Source organism: Ursus americanus, chromosome 14, assembly GCF_024610735.1.
Source record: "Ursus americanus isolate L20-20 chromosome 14, mUrsAme1.1.p, whole genome shotgun sequence".
NCBI lineage: Eukaryota > Metazoa > Chordata > Mammalia > Carnivora > Ursidae > Ursus > Ursus americanus.
In genome coordinates this window covers 58,968,504-58,982,834 of record NC_142140.1, presented here as the reverse complement: position 1 = coordinate 58,982,834, position 14,331 = coordinate 58,968,504, and the positions used below count along the sequence as shown (strand labels likewise).

At 65.3% G+C, this 14,331-nt stretch overlaps 1 protein-coding gene across 1 annotated transcript; it reads right to left on the bottom strand.

Annotated features, from left to right (window-relative positions):
• Positions 1 to 962: 962 nt before the first annotated feature.
• On the bottom strand, positions 963 to 13,375 carry MKNK2 (MAPK interacting serine/threonine kinase 2). The gene is made up of 14 exons (XM_045800124.2): positions 13,229 to 13,375; positions 12,958 to 13,093; positions 9,615 to 9,702; positions 9,390 to 9,491; positions 9,210 to 9,307; positions 7,111 to 7,190; positions 6,741 to 6,814; positions 6,383 to 6,487; positions 6,204 to 6,259; positions 6,023 to 6,118; positions 5,438 to 5,632; positions 4,288 to 4,452; positions 3,484 to 3,527; positions 963 to 3,161 (listed from the first exon to the last, which is right to left on the bottom strand). Exons 2-14 carry the CDS (start codon positions 13,006 to 13,008, stop codon positions 2,924 to 2,926), a joined length of 1,392 nt encoding a protein of 463 aa, XP_045656080.1. The 5' UTR covers positions 13,009 to 13,093; positions 13,229 to 13,375; the 3' UTR covers positions 963 to 2,923.
• Between the last annotated feature and the right edge of the window lie 956 nt (positions 13,376 to 14,331).

Here is a 14,331-nt window from a genome sequence, read left to right as displayed (position 1 = left end):
TCGGGTCTGTGCCCTTCTGTGCTTGGTCCCTCCTGTGGGTGTCTGTCCGCAGGAACAATGGAAACCACACTCACAGCAGCACAACTCACAACAGGCAAAAACGTGGGAACAAGCTCAGTGTCCGTGGACGGTTACGGTTAGGGTTAGCGTCCCTGGGCCCCGAACAGCGGTGCCGCCCTGAGCCCACGACGCTCGGGGAGGGAGCCAGATGCAGAAGCTCCAGGAAGCAAGCCTGGCTTGGCACACCCGAGGACTGTCCCCCAGACCCCTGACCCACAGAGCCCAGTCACGCAGACGCCCCGCAAGGCCACGGCATCCGTAGGTCGCTGGGCAGCTCACGCGCCACGCCGCCTCCCCTGGCCGCTCTCAGATCCCTGCAGGTCAGAGGAGGAAGCGGAAGCACACAGCCACCCAGGCTGACACCCTCCACCACCAGACTTCACCGCCCCTCCCCCACCCATAGGCTCCTGCCTCCAGGAAGCTCTCCCTGATCCACCTAACTTCCCACCAGGATGGGAAGTCAGCCTTGGGCTTTCCAGCACAGAGGCCTGCACCCGGCAAGGGTTTAACGATGGCTGAGGGCCAGGCACATGGGGGAGGATTGAATCACTAGGTTTTGACCGGTTGCAGTGTTCGACGTTGGCAATGCCACTAGAAGCTGCCCCCTTTCTCCTCCCTAAGCTTAGATCTGGGGCAGCCGGGAGCCTCGCCTTGGATGTGGGGAGGTCATGGCACAGCTTCCAGGGCCAGGCCAAGCCGGTAGCTCCCCCTTCGGTGCTGTGGAATGTTTGCTCTCCAGTCCGGATCCTGAGGGGCCGCCCAGCGCACCGGCGAGAGCCCAGGCCCCCTGGAGCAGTGAGCCAAGCCCGCTAGGCCGCCCGCGCTCCGAACTCATGGCGTCACTGGGGATGAGAAGTGGTTTCAGGCCACTTGTTACACAACAGAAAACCAGGGCAAGGACACAAGTTTTTATGACTTTTATTAAATCCTTACAAAACAATACAAAATTCCGGCATTGACAGTTGGTGTAAGGAAAATGAGCCGTATCGATTCACCTGGTGCGGTGGAGTTAAAGTGCTTGGGTGTTTTCCCCCTACTTTTAAAAAACTTTTTTTTTTTTTTTTTGTCTTTTTTACTTGTCTTAACATTGAAACGTGGCCGTTCCCCTCCCCCAGCGCCAGGTGGCCTGGGAGCCAGGTGCTCATTCACAGTAACGGTTCTGACAGTCCCTCCAGCTCACACGGTCCAGGTGACACGTGATGGGCGGAGGAAGTGGCTGTCCCACCTTTGGGAAAAAAAAAAAGCTCCTCACAGCTCCGCTTTCCAGAGTAAAAGGGCCAAGGCGCCTGTGGCGGGCGGGAGTCGTTTGTTTCTTTTTTACAAAAAGGCAGAAACCCCAGTTGCAAAACGTAGGATCACCTGTGGGCAAGAAGAGGGGGTGGGGGCGGCCTCCCCACCCCCCGGGGTCTTTGGAAAGGCCAGTCCACAGATCCAGGTGGGCAGGGGGACAGGAGGGGGTGTCAGTCCCCACCAGGCACCAGAGACTGCCACAGAAACGGCATCTGGGTCCCCCCCACCCGCGAGGCCCCCCAACATTCAAGTATTCAAGAACAGGGAAGGGAAGTCAACTGATGTCTTTAAAAAATTAACAAAACAGGACGAACAACTAGAAGCCAGAGGGCTTTCCAGGCCCTGGCCTGCCATGGAGACCTGGCCAGACCCCAGGCCCACGCTGCCCTGGCGGGGGGCCATAGGCACCCTCCCTGGCCGGCAGAAGCGCGTGTGCGTGGAGAAGGGGGCCTGTATTGCATAGTGTTTCCCACCCGAGGACGAGGAGGGCGTCAGTCTCCCCAAGCCTGGCAGGCCCCTTGACGTCTGACCCCAGCGCCGAGGTGGGCAGAGGCGGGCATGACGATTCCTGGGTGCCCAGAAGGAGGCCGTGGCAGCAGCGGCCCTTTTCCTGAAGGTGGGCAGAGTCGAAACACTGCCCTTGGGGGTGGGGGCTTCAGCAGGACCCCTGGGTGGGCCCTGGCTCTGAGGAGGAAGGGGGCTGACAAGAGCTTCCACACCAGACCCCAGGGGTGACAAGGGGCGGGACGTGGCCGTGGTCAGACTGAGCCCTGAGAAGGGGCACTCGGGTGCCCGGGGTGGGGGTCTCTGGGACCCCCACGTTGGCTGACGGGCGCCTGTCCAGCCCCTCCCACTTCCGCTGGCACCGCCCTCCTGGGTGGGCAAGGGAGGGGGCAGTGGGTGCACCCCCCACCCGGGTCAGCTGCAGCTTAAGGTCAAGGTTTGAGAGCCCCGATTGTCAGTCAGAGGGGAGAGGCCACGGGCAGCCGTGTATCCCGCCCGCCTGCACCCAGGCCCCCTCCCGCCACAGGGAGACCTGAGAAGCCCCTGCCCCACCAAACCACCAGGCTGTCTCGGGTGAGGGATGAAGGGGCGGCTGCGTCACTGAGGGGAGATGTGGGGTGGGCCCGTCCCTGAAAATACTGTGAGGGCTGGGGAGGGGGCGCGTTCCTGTGCCCCCAGCTCTGGAAGACGACAAACGCCCTCCTCTCCTGAGTCACATCTGGGCGGGCCGGGCGGGGGGACCTTTCACAGTACAGGTAAGCATCTGGGGCTGGGGTGGCAGGGACCGGGCAAGCCCAGCGACACGCGTCCTCCACTCTCCGCCCCAGGTGCCTGCTTTGCTTTAACACCTTTTAAAGGGGAAAAATGGGGGTGGGGCAGAAAAAAGGAGAAAAGAACCCAACAGCAAAAACCTCATATAAAAAGAGCCCCCCCTCCCCCCCCACTGAGCTTAGTGCCTCGGAGTCCAGCCAGGGGAGGGCAGCCTGCTGGTCACCGGCTGGCAACAGCTTAAAAAAAATCTTTAGATCTGACGGGGGGGGGGTGACCTATGTACAGAGGGAGGGAGGGCTCACGCGTGGTCTCCCACCAGGACCACGGGGGCCGCGGACAGGCTGGCTCGCTGCCGCCTCTGGGCCAGCTTGCTCTGAGAGGGCGGGGACAGCTGCAGGCAGCGTGAGGTAGCTCGGATGACCACGGGCGGGCCCTGCTCCGCCTCCTCGGCTGCATCCTCCTCGCGCTGAGCCAGCTGCCGATTCATGGCGATGGCCTCCGCCGCAAACGATGTGAGCTCTTTGGCACAGCTGTTCCTGGGGAGGGGGCGATCGCAGAGGAGGTGGAGGGGGCTGCCAGGCTGCCTCGATCCCCTCGGGACCCCCGGGGGCCGTGCAGTACCCGGGGGAAGGGGTTGCAGGCCCCAGGCCCCCTGAGCCTCCCTGGAGGACGAGGACACCCCCCCACCCTCGGGAGCCCCAATCCATCTCTGTTACTTGTACAAGAAAACCCAAACACTAAATGGCTTCTCAGCCCAACAATTTAAAGAGGATTTCTTGTCCTTTTAAAACACTTAACATTAACCACTCCCAACTCATGGTCCCTGCTCAGAGCCCCACGCCCCGCTGCGGGTCTCACCTCTGCAGGACCATGGGTGTAGGCAGAGTGTTCTCCGGAGCGCACTGTAAGGAGACAGGAGGGGCGGGACTGAAGAGCAGAGCCCAGCTGCCCTCCCAGTGCCCAGCTGGCTGTGACCAGGGGTCAGGGGGTGCACCTGCTGGAACCAAGTCAGGCCAGGGGGAGCAGCATGTGGCAGAGGCCCCGCAGTGGTCCACTACATCTGCTCCCTGTCCCCTCCTCTGCCTACTCATGGGTCTCCTGATGTTTCAGAGAGCATGAGTACTCCTCCACCAGCTGCCTCTGTGATCAGGACCCCAGTCTTTGCTCCCTGGGGAGTTCCGGTGCCAACTTCTATTTCTGGTTAAGACCCTTGCCCTTGTGACCTCCTTGCCATGGGCTGACAGCCTGGCTCGGGTGACCGCTGGCCAGAGAAATGGCAGGCTCTTTCCAGATGGGTGGGGACAGAGAGCTGGGCTGGGGTTGGCAGGCCCCGTCGGAGGTCTGCGACCTGCCCAACACCTGGACGACCTCGGCTTGCTGTTCTGTGCAGGTGTGCCAGGCAGGAAGAGGCCCCAGCGCCTCCGGGGCACAAGGCCAAGCAACTCACTGAGCAGCAGTGCCTGAAGTCCCAGACCCTAGCTGGCAGCAGTTCCCTCTGCGCCCATGCCCCCACGGAGGGCCGGGACTGAGCCCCAGACCCACGCTGCAGGTGGGGAACTGCTGCTGGGCTCCCCAAGGGCTCTCATATACCCGCTCCAAGTCACCCCCTAGCCCCTCGGAGGCTGTGTGGAGGCAGGAGGCCCTAGCGGGGCTCACGCTCACCCCCTGCACCCACGGGTGCTGCAGAACTTGGGCGGCGCTCAGCCTCTGCTTGGCGTCGCGGACAAGGAGCTTTGAGATGAGATCTTTGGCAGCAAAGGAGATGTGGGCCCAGTCCTTCTCGGGAAATTCGTACTTGCCCTCCTGGATGCTCTCAAACAGCATGTTCTGTGGGGCGGAGGGGGGCAAGGGATGAGAGGCCCGCTGCAGGTGGCAGAGCCCCACAAGGACACGTGCCAGCCGGGACCCAGAGTCGGGCACGTCAGCTTAGTAAGGAGCTCTGCCAGGGCCCCCCGACCCAGCCATGCGGTCTCACCCCTGACCTGGACACACTGCACACCCTCCCCCCACCGATGGCAGGGTGGGCAGGGGGCGGAGAAGGCCCTGAGATCAGCGGGCAGGACCGGGGCTTTGGGGTTGGACACAGGCTGCACTGCAGGGCTGGCCTCACCCAAGTGCTCAGTGCACTCTGCCTGAGACGGGCTGACTGGCAGCCAAGCTCCGGTGGGGCAGAGGCCACGAGGCTGGAACCCCGTCTCTCCCCCACGGCAGCTCCCTGACTCCCAGCGGCTTTCTCTCATAGCCCGTGGATCCAAGAAGCCTGTGTAACCCTGAAGGGCTGGGCCAGCACTACCCTGTGGATGTGTAGGGTGTGGGTGGCCATGATCAAGGTGGTGGCGGGAGGGAGGAGTAGGGGTGTGGCAGGGTGCAGGGGGCGAGGATCTCTGCCGGATGCGGGGGGGGGGAGGGTGGGGGTCCCCATGGGGTGTGGGGGAGGGTGGGGGAGGGTGGGGGGGTCCCCGTGGGGTTAGGGGGTCCCTGTGGGGTGCAGGGGCGGGTGGGGGCCCCGCGGGTGGGGGCCCCGCGGGTGGGGGCCCCCGTGGGGTGTAGGGAGTAACTGTGGGGTGCGGGGATGGGTGGGGGTCCCCCTGGGGTGCAGGGGGTCCCCGCGGGGTGTAGGGGGTCCCTGTGGGGTGTGGGGGCGGGTGGGGGTCCCCGTGGGGTGCAGGGGGTACCTGTGGGGTGTGGGTGTGGGTCCCCATGGGGTGCAGGGGGTCCCCGTGGGGTGCGGGGGCGGGTGGGGTTCTCCGCAGGACACGGGGGCCGGCCCGGCGCCCGGGGGGGGGGGGGGGGGAGGGGCGCATGCGCGCACCTGGCAGGCCGGGCAGGCCTCGCCGCGGTCCCAGCCGCAGTCGCTGCCGCAGTGGCCCACGAAGGGCGGGTAGCCACTGAGCAGGATGTACAGGATGACGCCCAGGCTCCAGAGGTCGCAGCGCTTGTCGTAGATGCTGGCTTCCTCACTGAAGGCCTCCACCACCTCGGGGGCCATGTACTCCGCCGAGCCGCACTGCGGGCGGGGACCGGGCGTCAGGAGCCCGCCGAGGGGGAAGGGCAGCGCCGCAGGCCGGGACTTCCCCGCGTCACGTGAGGGCCCGAACACAGGGTCACCGGGCCGGGGCGCCCAACGCCCCGCCGGGCCAATCAGAGGCGGGACAGAGGGCCAGCCCCGCCCCTCCGCCCAATCAACAGGTGGCAGGTGCCGGCCCCGCCCCTCCACCCAATCAGCGGCCGAGAGCCAGCCCGCCCCGCCTCCTGCGGCCGCGCCCGCCCCTTTCTGCGGGGCCAATCAGCGGCTGTTGCTAAGCAAAAAAGCCCCAGCTCCGCCGGCCGCACCTCGAGGTTACGCAACTGCAGCCCAGGAGCGGATCAGGGCGTGCCCGCTGCCCGCGCGCCTCACCGGGGTGAGCAGCTCCGGGGTGGAGATGGGGGAGCAGTCCCCGTTGAGTTTGATGCCGCTGCCCAGATCGAAGTCGCAGATCTTGACGGGGGAGACCTGGGAGGGGTGGGAAGAGGCGGTGAGGCGGGGGTCCCGGCCAACCCCGCCCCGGCCGCAGGGAATGCCGCTCCCCGCGTCCTACCTGGTTGGGGTGCTCGCAGAGGATGTTTTCTGGCTTTAGGTCCCTATGGGCGATGCCTGCGGTGAGAACCAGGGGGGAGAGTCAGTGGGGGGAGTGGGGGCATCTTCTGGGAGTCCTGGGCAGGTGGACCAGGCGCAAGGCTGGACACCCCCGGGGACTACGGGGGTCCCACCACCCACCTTTGTTGTGCAGGAAGTCCAGGGCACTGGCCACGTCCTGCACGACCACGCTGGCCTCCAGCTCGTTAAAGTGCCGTCGCTGGTGGATGTGGCTCAGGATGGAGCCTGCGGCCAGGCCGGGGTGCAGGGAGAACGTGTACGGGTCACCTGTGTGTCTCCAGGCCACTGCCCAATAGTACCCACTTCCACCCCGCAGGGATGCGCCCACTCTGGCCTCCTTGGGCTCAAAGCCTGGACAGGAAGCTCAGACACCCCACCCCCATTCTGAGGTAGAGGGGCAGCTCTGAGAAGTCCTTCCTGGTGGCCCAGCCCACAGCCCATGAAGACCCAGGTGGAGTGTCTCCCAGTCCCCACATACCACCCCGCATCTTCTCAAACACCAGGTAGAAGCGATCTTCCTCCTCGAAGAACTCTATCAGCTCTAGAACATTCCTGGCACATGGGAGTTGGAGAGGCAGGAGAGGAGGGAGGCTTCCTGAGGCCCCTGTGCAGCCACCATGCAGCCCAGCAGGGGCCCACCCTTTCCACCCCTCCTGCCCACAGGAAGGCTGGCACTGGGCCCACTCTGGACTGCCTGCCTGACCCTGAGTGCACCACAGCAGACCCTGCACAGAGATACACAGCAGGTGCTCCCTGAAAGCCTGCCGGGGAGAACGAGGTACTCAGGCTCATTCATCCACGGAAAGATGGCTCAGGGCCCAGCTCTGTGGCGAGGTGGGTCCCATTACCTGTGTCCCTGGCACTGGTACAGCATCTCCACCTCCCGGAAAACCCGACTCCGAATGTGCCCCGGCTGCTTCTCAATGATCTAGAAGGGGGTGGGGCAGGAGACAGAGCAGCTTGGTCAGCCAGACCCTCCAAAGCCCAAGGGGCCCCTACCAGAAATCTGCCCTGTGCCATGCCTAACCCCATGTAGAGCTTAGATCTCAAATTCTAAGAAGCTGAGCTCGCCTCCTGGGGCCCAGAATTTGCCAGAGGTCAGGACTGTGGCCTCAACACAAGCCTGGGAGCGGAGGAGTGCAACATGTTTTCCAGGTGGCACCAGGGGAGAGACAAGCTGGACAAGAAAGGCAGACGGAGAAGAGAAAGGGCTGGGCCTTCTCCACTCCAGACCCTGCAGACCTCGGCAGCATGTCTGGGGTCTGGGACTCCTACAGAACACCTCTTCAGGGTGTCAGGGTCCCTGGGACTGCGCAGCCTCCCCTCCCTGACCGGGAGACTCGTGGCCACTGCGTGGGCTCCCACACCACCCAGGGGACTGGAGGGGCCTTAGGGTGCCTGGCTGCCAGCCACGCCGTCCCTGCCTGCCTCGGTGCCAAGTGCCACCTCTCCAGTTTCATGACTGTCTGGGCAGCTGCCTGGGGTCCCTCAGCCCGTCCAGACTGGCCCTCCTGCCAACCAGCAGGCATCGTCTCCTGGGATTCAGCCTCAGGAAGCCAGCTTCTGCCCCCACTACCCTCGCGCACCCAGGAGCTCTGAGGACCAGAGGGTCCCCCCCAGCCACCTTTGCTCCTAGAAGTGGGGGCAGAAGGTGCCTGGTGCCTCTCTCCAGGCAACCCAGGCCCCCAGTGGGGACCTCTCCCCAGGCTGGATCCTTGGGCCCCCTCTCACTGGGCCAGTGAGGCAGGCTAGGTCACCCCCGGGCCCAGCGCTCCCTGTCCAGTGCATCGGCCTGGAGGGGAATGCGGTGTTCCCCCAGCTAGTTTCTGCAGCAGGCGCGACATCCGTTTGCTGCCAGGGCCCAGCCTGTGCACCGTGCCACCGGTCTGGCGACAAACCCCGATGCCACAGAGAAGCATGTGACAGAACCACCAGGTTTCAGGCCTCTTGACACAACGTCAGCAGCCACGCTCTTCTGGACTAGCTCTTGGCAATCCGGCCAGGACCCCTACTTCATGGAGAAAAATGTGGTCCCGCAGAGGAGAGGGATGGCTTTACGGGAGGTCCCACAACAGTGTGAGGAAGCCACAGGGTCCAACAGTGACCGGAAGCCAGGCTGCCCAGCAGGGTCCCGGGGAGGAAAGCACCCAGTGCAGAAAGTGCTGGAGGCTACGCATCTAGTTCCCTCGCACCGTCGCTCCCCACCCACCCAGGAGCTCCCAGGGTAGGGGTGGGGTGGGGGGCAGGGACCATGGCCACCTTTCTCATCAGACTTCCACCAAGGCCCTAAGCTCTGGCCAGCCCCGCTCACCGAGGGGCACCTGGTCCTCATTCCTGGGCCGCCAGCCTCCTGTGACCCCACCCCACCCCGATGCAGGGTCGCCAGGGAAGGCTGGAAGGTTTCTCAGAACACAGGGTCACACCGTCTGCCCCAGAAACACGGATTTCGGGGTCACAGCTCCCACACCACTTGGCCATACCATGGGTCAGGGGTCACACAGGAACACTCAAGAGGTTCTTTTGGGCCTGCCCTGGTCTCCCCAAATGCCAAGCCTCCTCGGGCCCCAAGTAAAGCATTGCCTTTTTATCCTTGTGTCCAACATGGACAACCACTCATCACTCCTGAGGAATGGCATGAGGTGACCCAGCAGACAAGAGCCAACTCTGACTGAAGCCCCGAGCCACACTGGCCCTCGGCCACCTGTGTAGGGAGCTGCCCCTTGTGGTCACTTCCTGCCCAGCCTCAGGGGCTCAGACCAGTCTGACCTAGATTCCCAGGGGTGGCCTGAGTCACTGGCCCTAGGGCCATTTTTAGACACTAGTTTTCCCCAGCTGCTGGTCCAGGGGCTCGAATGCCAGCTCCCCACCTCCCGCCACCCTCGGCCAGGGCCGGATCCCAGGTGCGGTGGGAAGAGGTGAGGGGAGCCGCCCGGGCGCAGGCGCTCACCTTGACAGCATACTCCTGGTTAGTGATGAGGTTGACACAGGTCTGCACTCGGGCGTGGGCGCCCTCCCCGAGCACATCCTCCTGTAGCTGGTAGACGTCTATGGAGCAGGGGGGCTGTGAGAGCTGCCCCAGGCCAGCCCCATCCCCCTTCCTCCCCCGCCCCTGCTGGTCCCCACTCACCTTCAAACCTGCCAGAGAAGCTGTCAGTGGCCCGGCACCGCTTCTTCTTCTTGCCCCTCTTCTTGGCGTCCGGGATGTCGATGGGCTGGCTCGTGGGCATATCTGTACTGGGAGACCCAGCGGTGAGGCCAGCCCTGCTCAGCAGGCAACGGCCCCTGTGGCTCCCAGGCCCAGCCCGGCCCTCACCCGCCGCCGGGGAAGCGCCCCTCCCTCTCAGGCCCTCACCAGGGCGGGCGGGGCACTCCAGGCTGAAGTCAGTCTCCCCGTGATGGGTCTGGTCTAAGGAGAAGGCCAGCTCGAAAGGATTCTGCCCCTGCAGGGGAAAGGAGAGGAGAGAGCTCTCAGGCCCTGCCCAGAGAGCGACCCAGCCCCCTGTGTCCACAAGGCAAGGGGAGCAAAGCCTGGCTTTGCCTGTGAGGAAATGGATGCCCCCCCACACCAGCCCAGGGTCCCTGGGGCGTCCAGGAAGGGGATGCGGAGTGGGGAGGGACCGTGAGGAGGCAGAGGACCAGGCGTGAGTCACCGTGGTGCCCAGGCCATGTCTCACACCTTGGTTGCTCACCCCTGCAGAATGGGGACAACCTTCATAGCCCAACTGGCCCCCTGGGCTGCCAGGGATCAAAGGCAGCAGGCGGTCAGTGGGAGGGGATGAGTCACCGCTTCCAGGCGGGGTTCCCAGCAAGGGCGGCCCTGCCTGCTTTCCCACGGCCTCCTGCACTAGGCCCTTGCCTTTCTGGCCTCAGTTTCCCCTCTGTTGAACGGGGAGCCACTGCCCTCCTGGCCACATCCTGCTCCCTCTGTGGTCCCCCTGTTACCGGACTGTGTCACTGCCCCAGACTCTGGAGGCTCACAAGATGGGCCTCCAAGGCCTCCCGTGTGAGAGTGTCAACAGCGGGCCACCCTTGTCCTGGCCCTGCCCAGGCCACAGCATGCACTGTCCCTGTTTCACCCCCAGGACAGAGCCCCTCACAGGCCCCCGTGCCCAGCCAAGAAAGCAGCCCTGGGAGAGAGGGGCCCACTGGAGGCTGCCCGCCAACCCCCACGACTGGGGGAAGGGCGCTAGGCCCTGACTAGAGAAGGAAGGCGGCTGGGGATTGGAGAAACCACCTCATATGCCCCACAGGATTGCTGGAATAACTTTCTGCAGAGCAGATGGTCCAGGGTGAGGACTGACAGCCCCCGGCGTGAGGTCTTTGAGGCTGAGGCCCAGCCAGGTTGCCTCAGGACTTAGCTCTAATTTAGCTCCCCGCATCCTAGTGGACTAGGTGGCCAGGGCCGTGGGGGGGTGGGGGGGCCTGTGTGCACGGTGGTGCTGAGGCTGGGTGACCTGGCCCAAGTCGCTGCCCCTCCCTGGGCCGCAGGACAACTGGGGCCAGGCTCTGGCTGGAGGGTCACCCAGAGAAGGTACTCCAGGAAAGCCCTAGAGAGACCCCAAGGGGCGACCCCCAGGGGCCCGCTGCCAAAGGAGCTGAGCCAGATTCCTACAGACAGGAGGCCCGGAAGCCAGGCCGGCAGCAGAGGGGGGCAGGCAGAGGTCAGAGGGAGCGGCTGAAAAACATGCCCAGGCCCTCCCAGCCTCCCCACCCACCCTGCAGATAGTTGCTAGGAGGCCCAGCCTGGCAAGGGAGCGGGGAGAAGGGAACACTCCAGCCAGCCTGCTCAGGGCTCACCCTCCAGCCCCGGCCCTGCCTGCTGTGGGCTCCGGCCCCGTGGGGAGTCAGGCACACAGCCGTCTGGCACACCGGCCATCAGCACTCTGATAAGACTCCTCCAGAGGGGCCAGGTTACTGCTTCCACCTGGGAGGAGGGGCTCCAGGGCAACCACACGAAGGGGGTGATTACGAGGGAGTGTAGACAAGAGGCTGGCGGTCAGCAGCCAGCGATGTCACCTACCAGCTACCTCACCTTGGTCTAGTGACCTCAGCCCCAGGCCTGACCGACATCTGTGGGTGTGGTGGGAGGAAGCTGCCCACGGTTCGTCCGAAGGAGGAAGGGCGCGAGGACCCCAGGGGGCCTGCTGGGTCCCCTCACCACCCCCACACTCCTGTCCCGGCCTCCAGCTTGGAGACAGAAAGGGTGGCCAAGCCACCCCCAGGGGAGAGCCAGCTCCCGCGTCCTCGTCACCACGTGCAGGGAGTACCCAGGGCAAACCGTTGCCCTTTCCGAGCCTCCGATTTCCCAACTTAAAATGGGGAAAGTGTGTTGGGAGATGCCTGGCAGAAGCATGTCCCTGGTGTGCTGCTGCTGGCGGCAGGGGGGTTGGCCCCAGCCCCAGGGAGCAACCTCAGTGTGGTGGGAGGAGAATCCTAGAGTGGCCGGGAGGCTCATTTCGGAGCTGAGGCTCCCTGTGCAGTGTCCTTCCCACCCCCTCAGCACTCCCATAGTCCCACCTGGGCGCAGCCTCTGGTCCCAAGCAACGTGGGCCGGCTGGGCCTGGGGCTGGCCTCAGGCCTCCAGTCAGCAGGCCTTGGCAGGAGGCAGCTGGAACCATCCAGAAAGTTCGAGTTTGCTTTGGCCGCTGTGCCGGCCCCTCACATTGACCCTGTCTCAGTTCCTGCCCGGCCCCAGGAGGGGACAGACCACTGCCAGTGACGTCTCAGGTCCACCCCCCCCTTCAGCCCAGCCCTGGACACTTGGACGTGCCAAGGGTGTCGCTGCCCTAGGCGGGGGAAAGTGCGAGGATGACAGGCGTGTGGTGTGGGCAGGGGTGGGGCGTGCTGGCGCGAGATGCTGGCTGGACAGGCCTGGGAATTCTAACCCAAAGAGTCTCAACTCGCTCCTCCCACCCCAGTGCGCAGCGCGCCTGTGTACACACACACACACACACACACACACCCAGGTCCTGCCTTCTTTACAGGGCAACAGGTCCCTGCCCAAGGAGGCCCAGGGAAGCCATTACATAACACGGCGGGCGGGGTGGGGCGGCCGTTGACATCACTGCGTCCCCTGAGCCAGCTCTGTGAGGCCCCAGCCCAGCACCTGCCCGCCCCCCCCCCCCCCGACTCGCTCATCTGAGACCAGGACTCGGCTGCAGCCGTGGGGCCACCGCAGAAACTTCCCGCTCCCACAGGAAATAGCACTTGGGCCTGGAGTGTCTGGGAGGTGCAGGGCCAGGGGGCATCCAATCCACTCCCCCATTCTGTAGACCACCTAGGAGGGCTTTTGGGGACCTGCAGCCCTACCTCAGATCCCTGGAGGAAAGACCCCATAGACCCATAGGCCCAGGGCGCTGAGGACTGGACTGTGGCCTGCTGAGCTCCCTGGCAGTGCACACCCGGCTAGGGTTTGCAGGGGACACACAACCAGGTGCCCCCACGGGCTGCAGGCCCCAGCCCCACTTGGGGTTTTTAGAGGAAAGACCCCACAGTCCCCAAGGCGCTGGGGCCTGAACCGTGGCCCACTGACACCCCCCCCACCAGCGCACACCCGGTTGGGGCAGCTCCAGACTCAGGGTGGGGGGCAGGCATTAACTCCGGGGCGGGGGGGATCCTGGGGGTGGGCTACGCGCCCCCCACCAGCCACTCGAGTGGCCCAACCCCAGGCGACCCCAAACCCACCCGGCCCTCACCTTGAACGAACGGTGGAAGCCCTGAAGTTCGGCTGTTTTCTTCTGCACCATCTTCTGTCCGGGCCCCGCCAGCGGGGGAGGGGACGGCGGGCCCGGGGGGGCGGCCCGTGGGCGGGGGGCGGCCGGGGAAGGGACCCTGCAGGCGGAGCAGACAAAGGAGAGCGTGAGTGTCTGCGGCCAGCGCGCCGGGAACCCGGGCCGGCGAGGCTCCGCTGGGCCCGATCCCCGAGACCTGGTCGGGGCCGGGCCAGGGTCGCAGGGCCGCACTCACCGGGGTCGGGCTCGGGCCGGGGCCGCAGTGCTGCCGCCGCCGCCGCCGCCCGAGACACGCAGCCCGGACCCCGCTGCGCGGACCGCGCGGGGAACAGCGCCGCCGCCGCCGCCACCACCGCGGACTCCTCCGCCTGGGCCGCCGCCGCCGCCGAGAGGAGCCGGGCGCGCCGCCCCGCCGCCGCCTTTATAGGCCAGGCTTCGCCCCGCCCCATACGCATGCCCCGCCCCCGCCCGCCCCGCCCACACACGCACAGCGGGGGCGGGGCTGCAGGGCCCTCCGGGCCAAGTGAGGCTGCGCACTCGGGCCTTGAGGGGTGTTCACGCGCCTGCGCGGTGAGGTGCGCGGGGCACCGGGAGAAGGGCTTGGGAGGGCTGCTGACGGTTGCTCGCAGGGGTGCGGGTGCTGGAGGGGCTGCCTGAGGCCCTGGGAGGCCCGCGGGTCCCTGGCACCGAGCTGGAGCCGGGCCCTGCGCTCTGGCAGTTCCCCCAGGATGCCGGGCAGGGCCTGGGACACACTGACTCCTTTGGGCGACTTCCCTTCCCTAGAACATATATGGCTCCCTCTTGGAGCTCCCCAATCCCAGAACGTGCTGTGGCTCTGTCTTGATTGATCCTACAACCTGCTGTGCGCCCCTGGTGCACCTCCCTGATCCTGGCTCCAGTTGTCTTGCCGGTGCAGCCCAACAGGCTTTGAGACCCAGCTGCCTCTTCCAGGGAGCTCCCCAAGAGTTTGCCCTCTAGTTGGCAGAAAGAGGACCATTGTATGGGATGGGGACTGACATCTATGAAGGACCTTCCCTCAGTCCTGCACAGGAACGTTTCGGGGAGAGCAGGGACCCTGGACCAAGAAAGAGCCCAAAGCGGGGGGGGGGGGGGGAGCCAGGGGTGGGAGTAAAATGAAAATACCATCTCATTTGGTTGCCCCCCCCCCCCCCGCCCCTGATCCAGCCTTGGGTAGAATCGGCCCTTCCTGAGCTGGTCCAGCTCCCTGTCCCCAGAGCACCGTGGTGCAGAGTCCTCAGACTCCCTGAACCCTGGGCACACGGAAGTACAAGTTTGTGGGGTGGCCCGACCTCCCTCTCCTCCAGGATTCAGCTTGTC

Bases quoted from the DNA above. Each gene is read 5' to 3' on its own strand.
- MKNK2 (XM_045800124.2), bottom strand. From the start codon at position 13,008: ATGGTGCAGAAGAAAACAGCCGAACTTCAGGGCTTCCACCGTTCGTTC. The intron at 7,191-9,209 runs GTGAGCGCCTGC...ACCCCCTTCTAG, and splicing joins ACCAGGAGTATGCTGTCAAG to ATCATTGAGAAGCAGCCGGG. The intron at 3,162-3,483 runs GTGAGACCCGCA...CCCCCTCCCCAG, and splicing joins ACACCCATGGTCCTGCAGAG to GAACAGCTGTGCCAAAGAGC.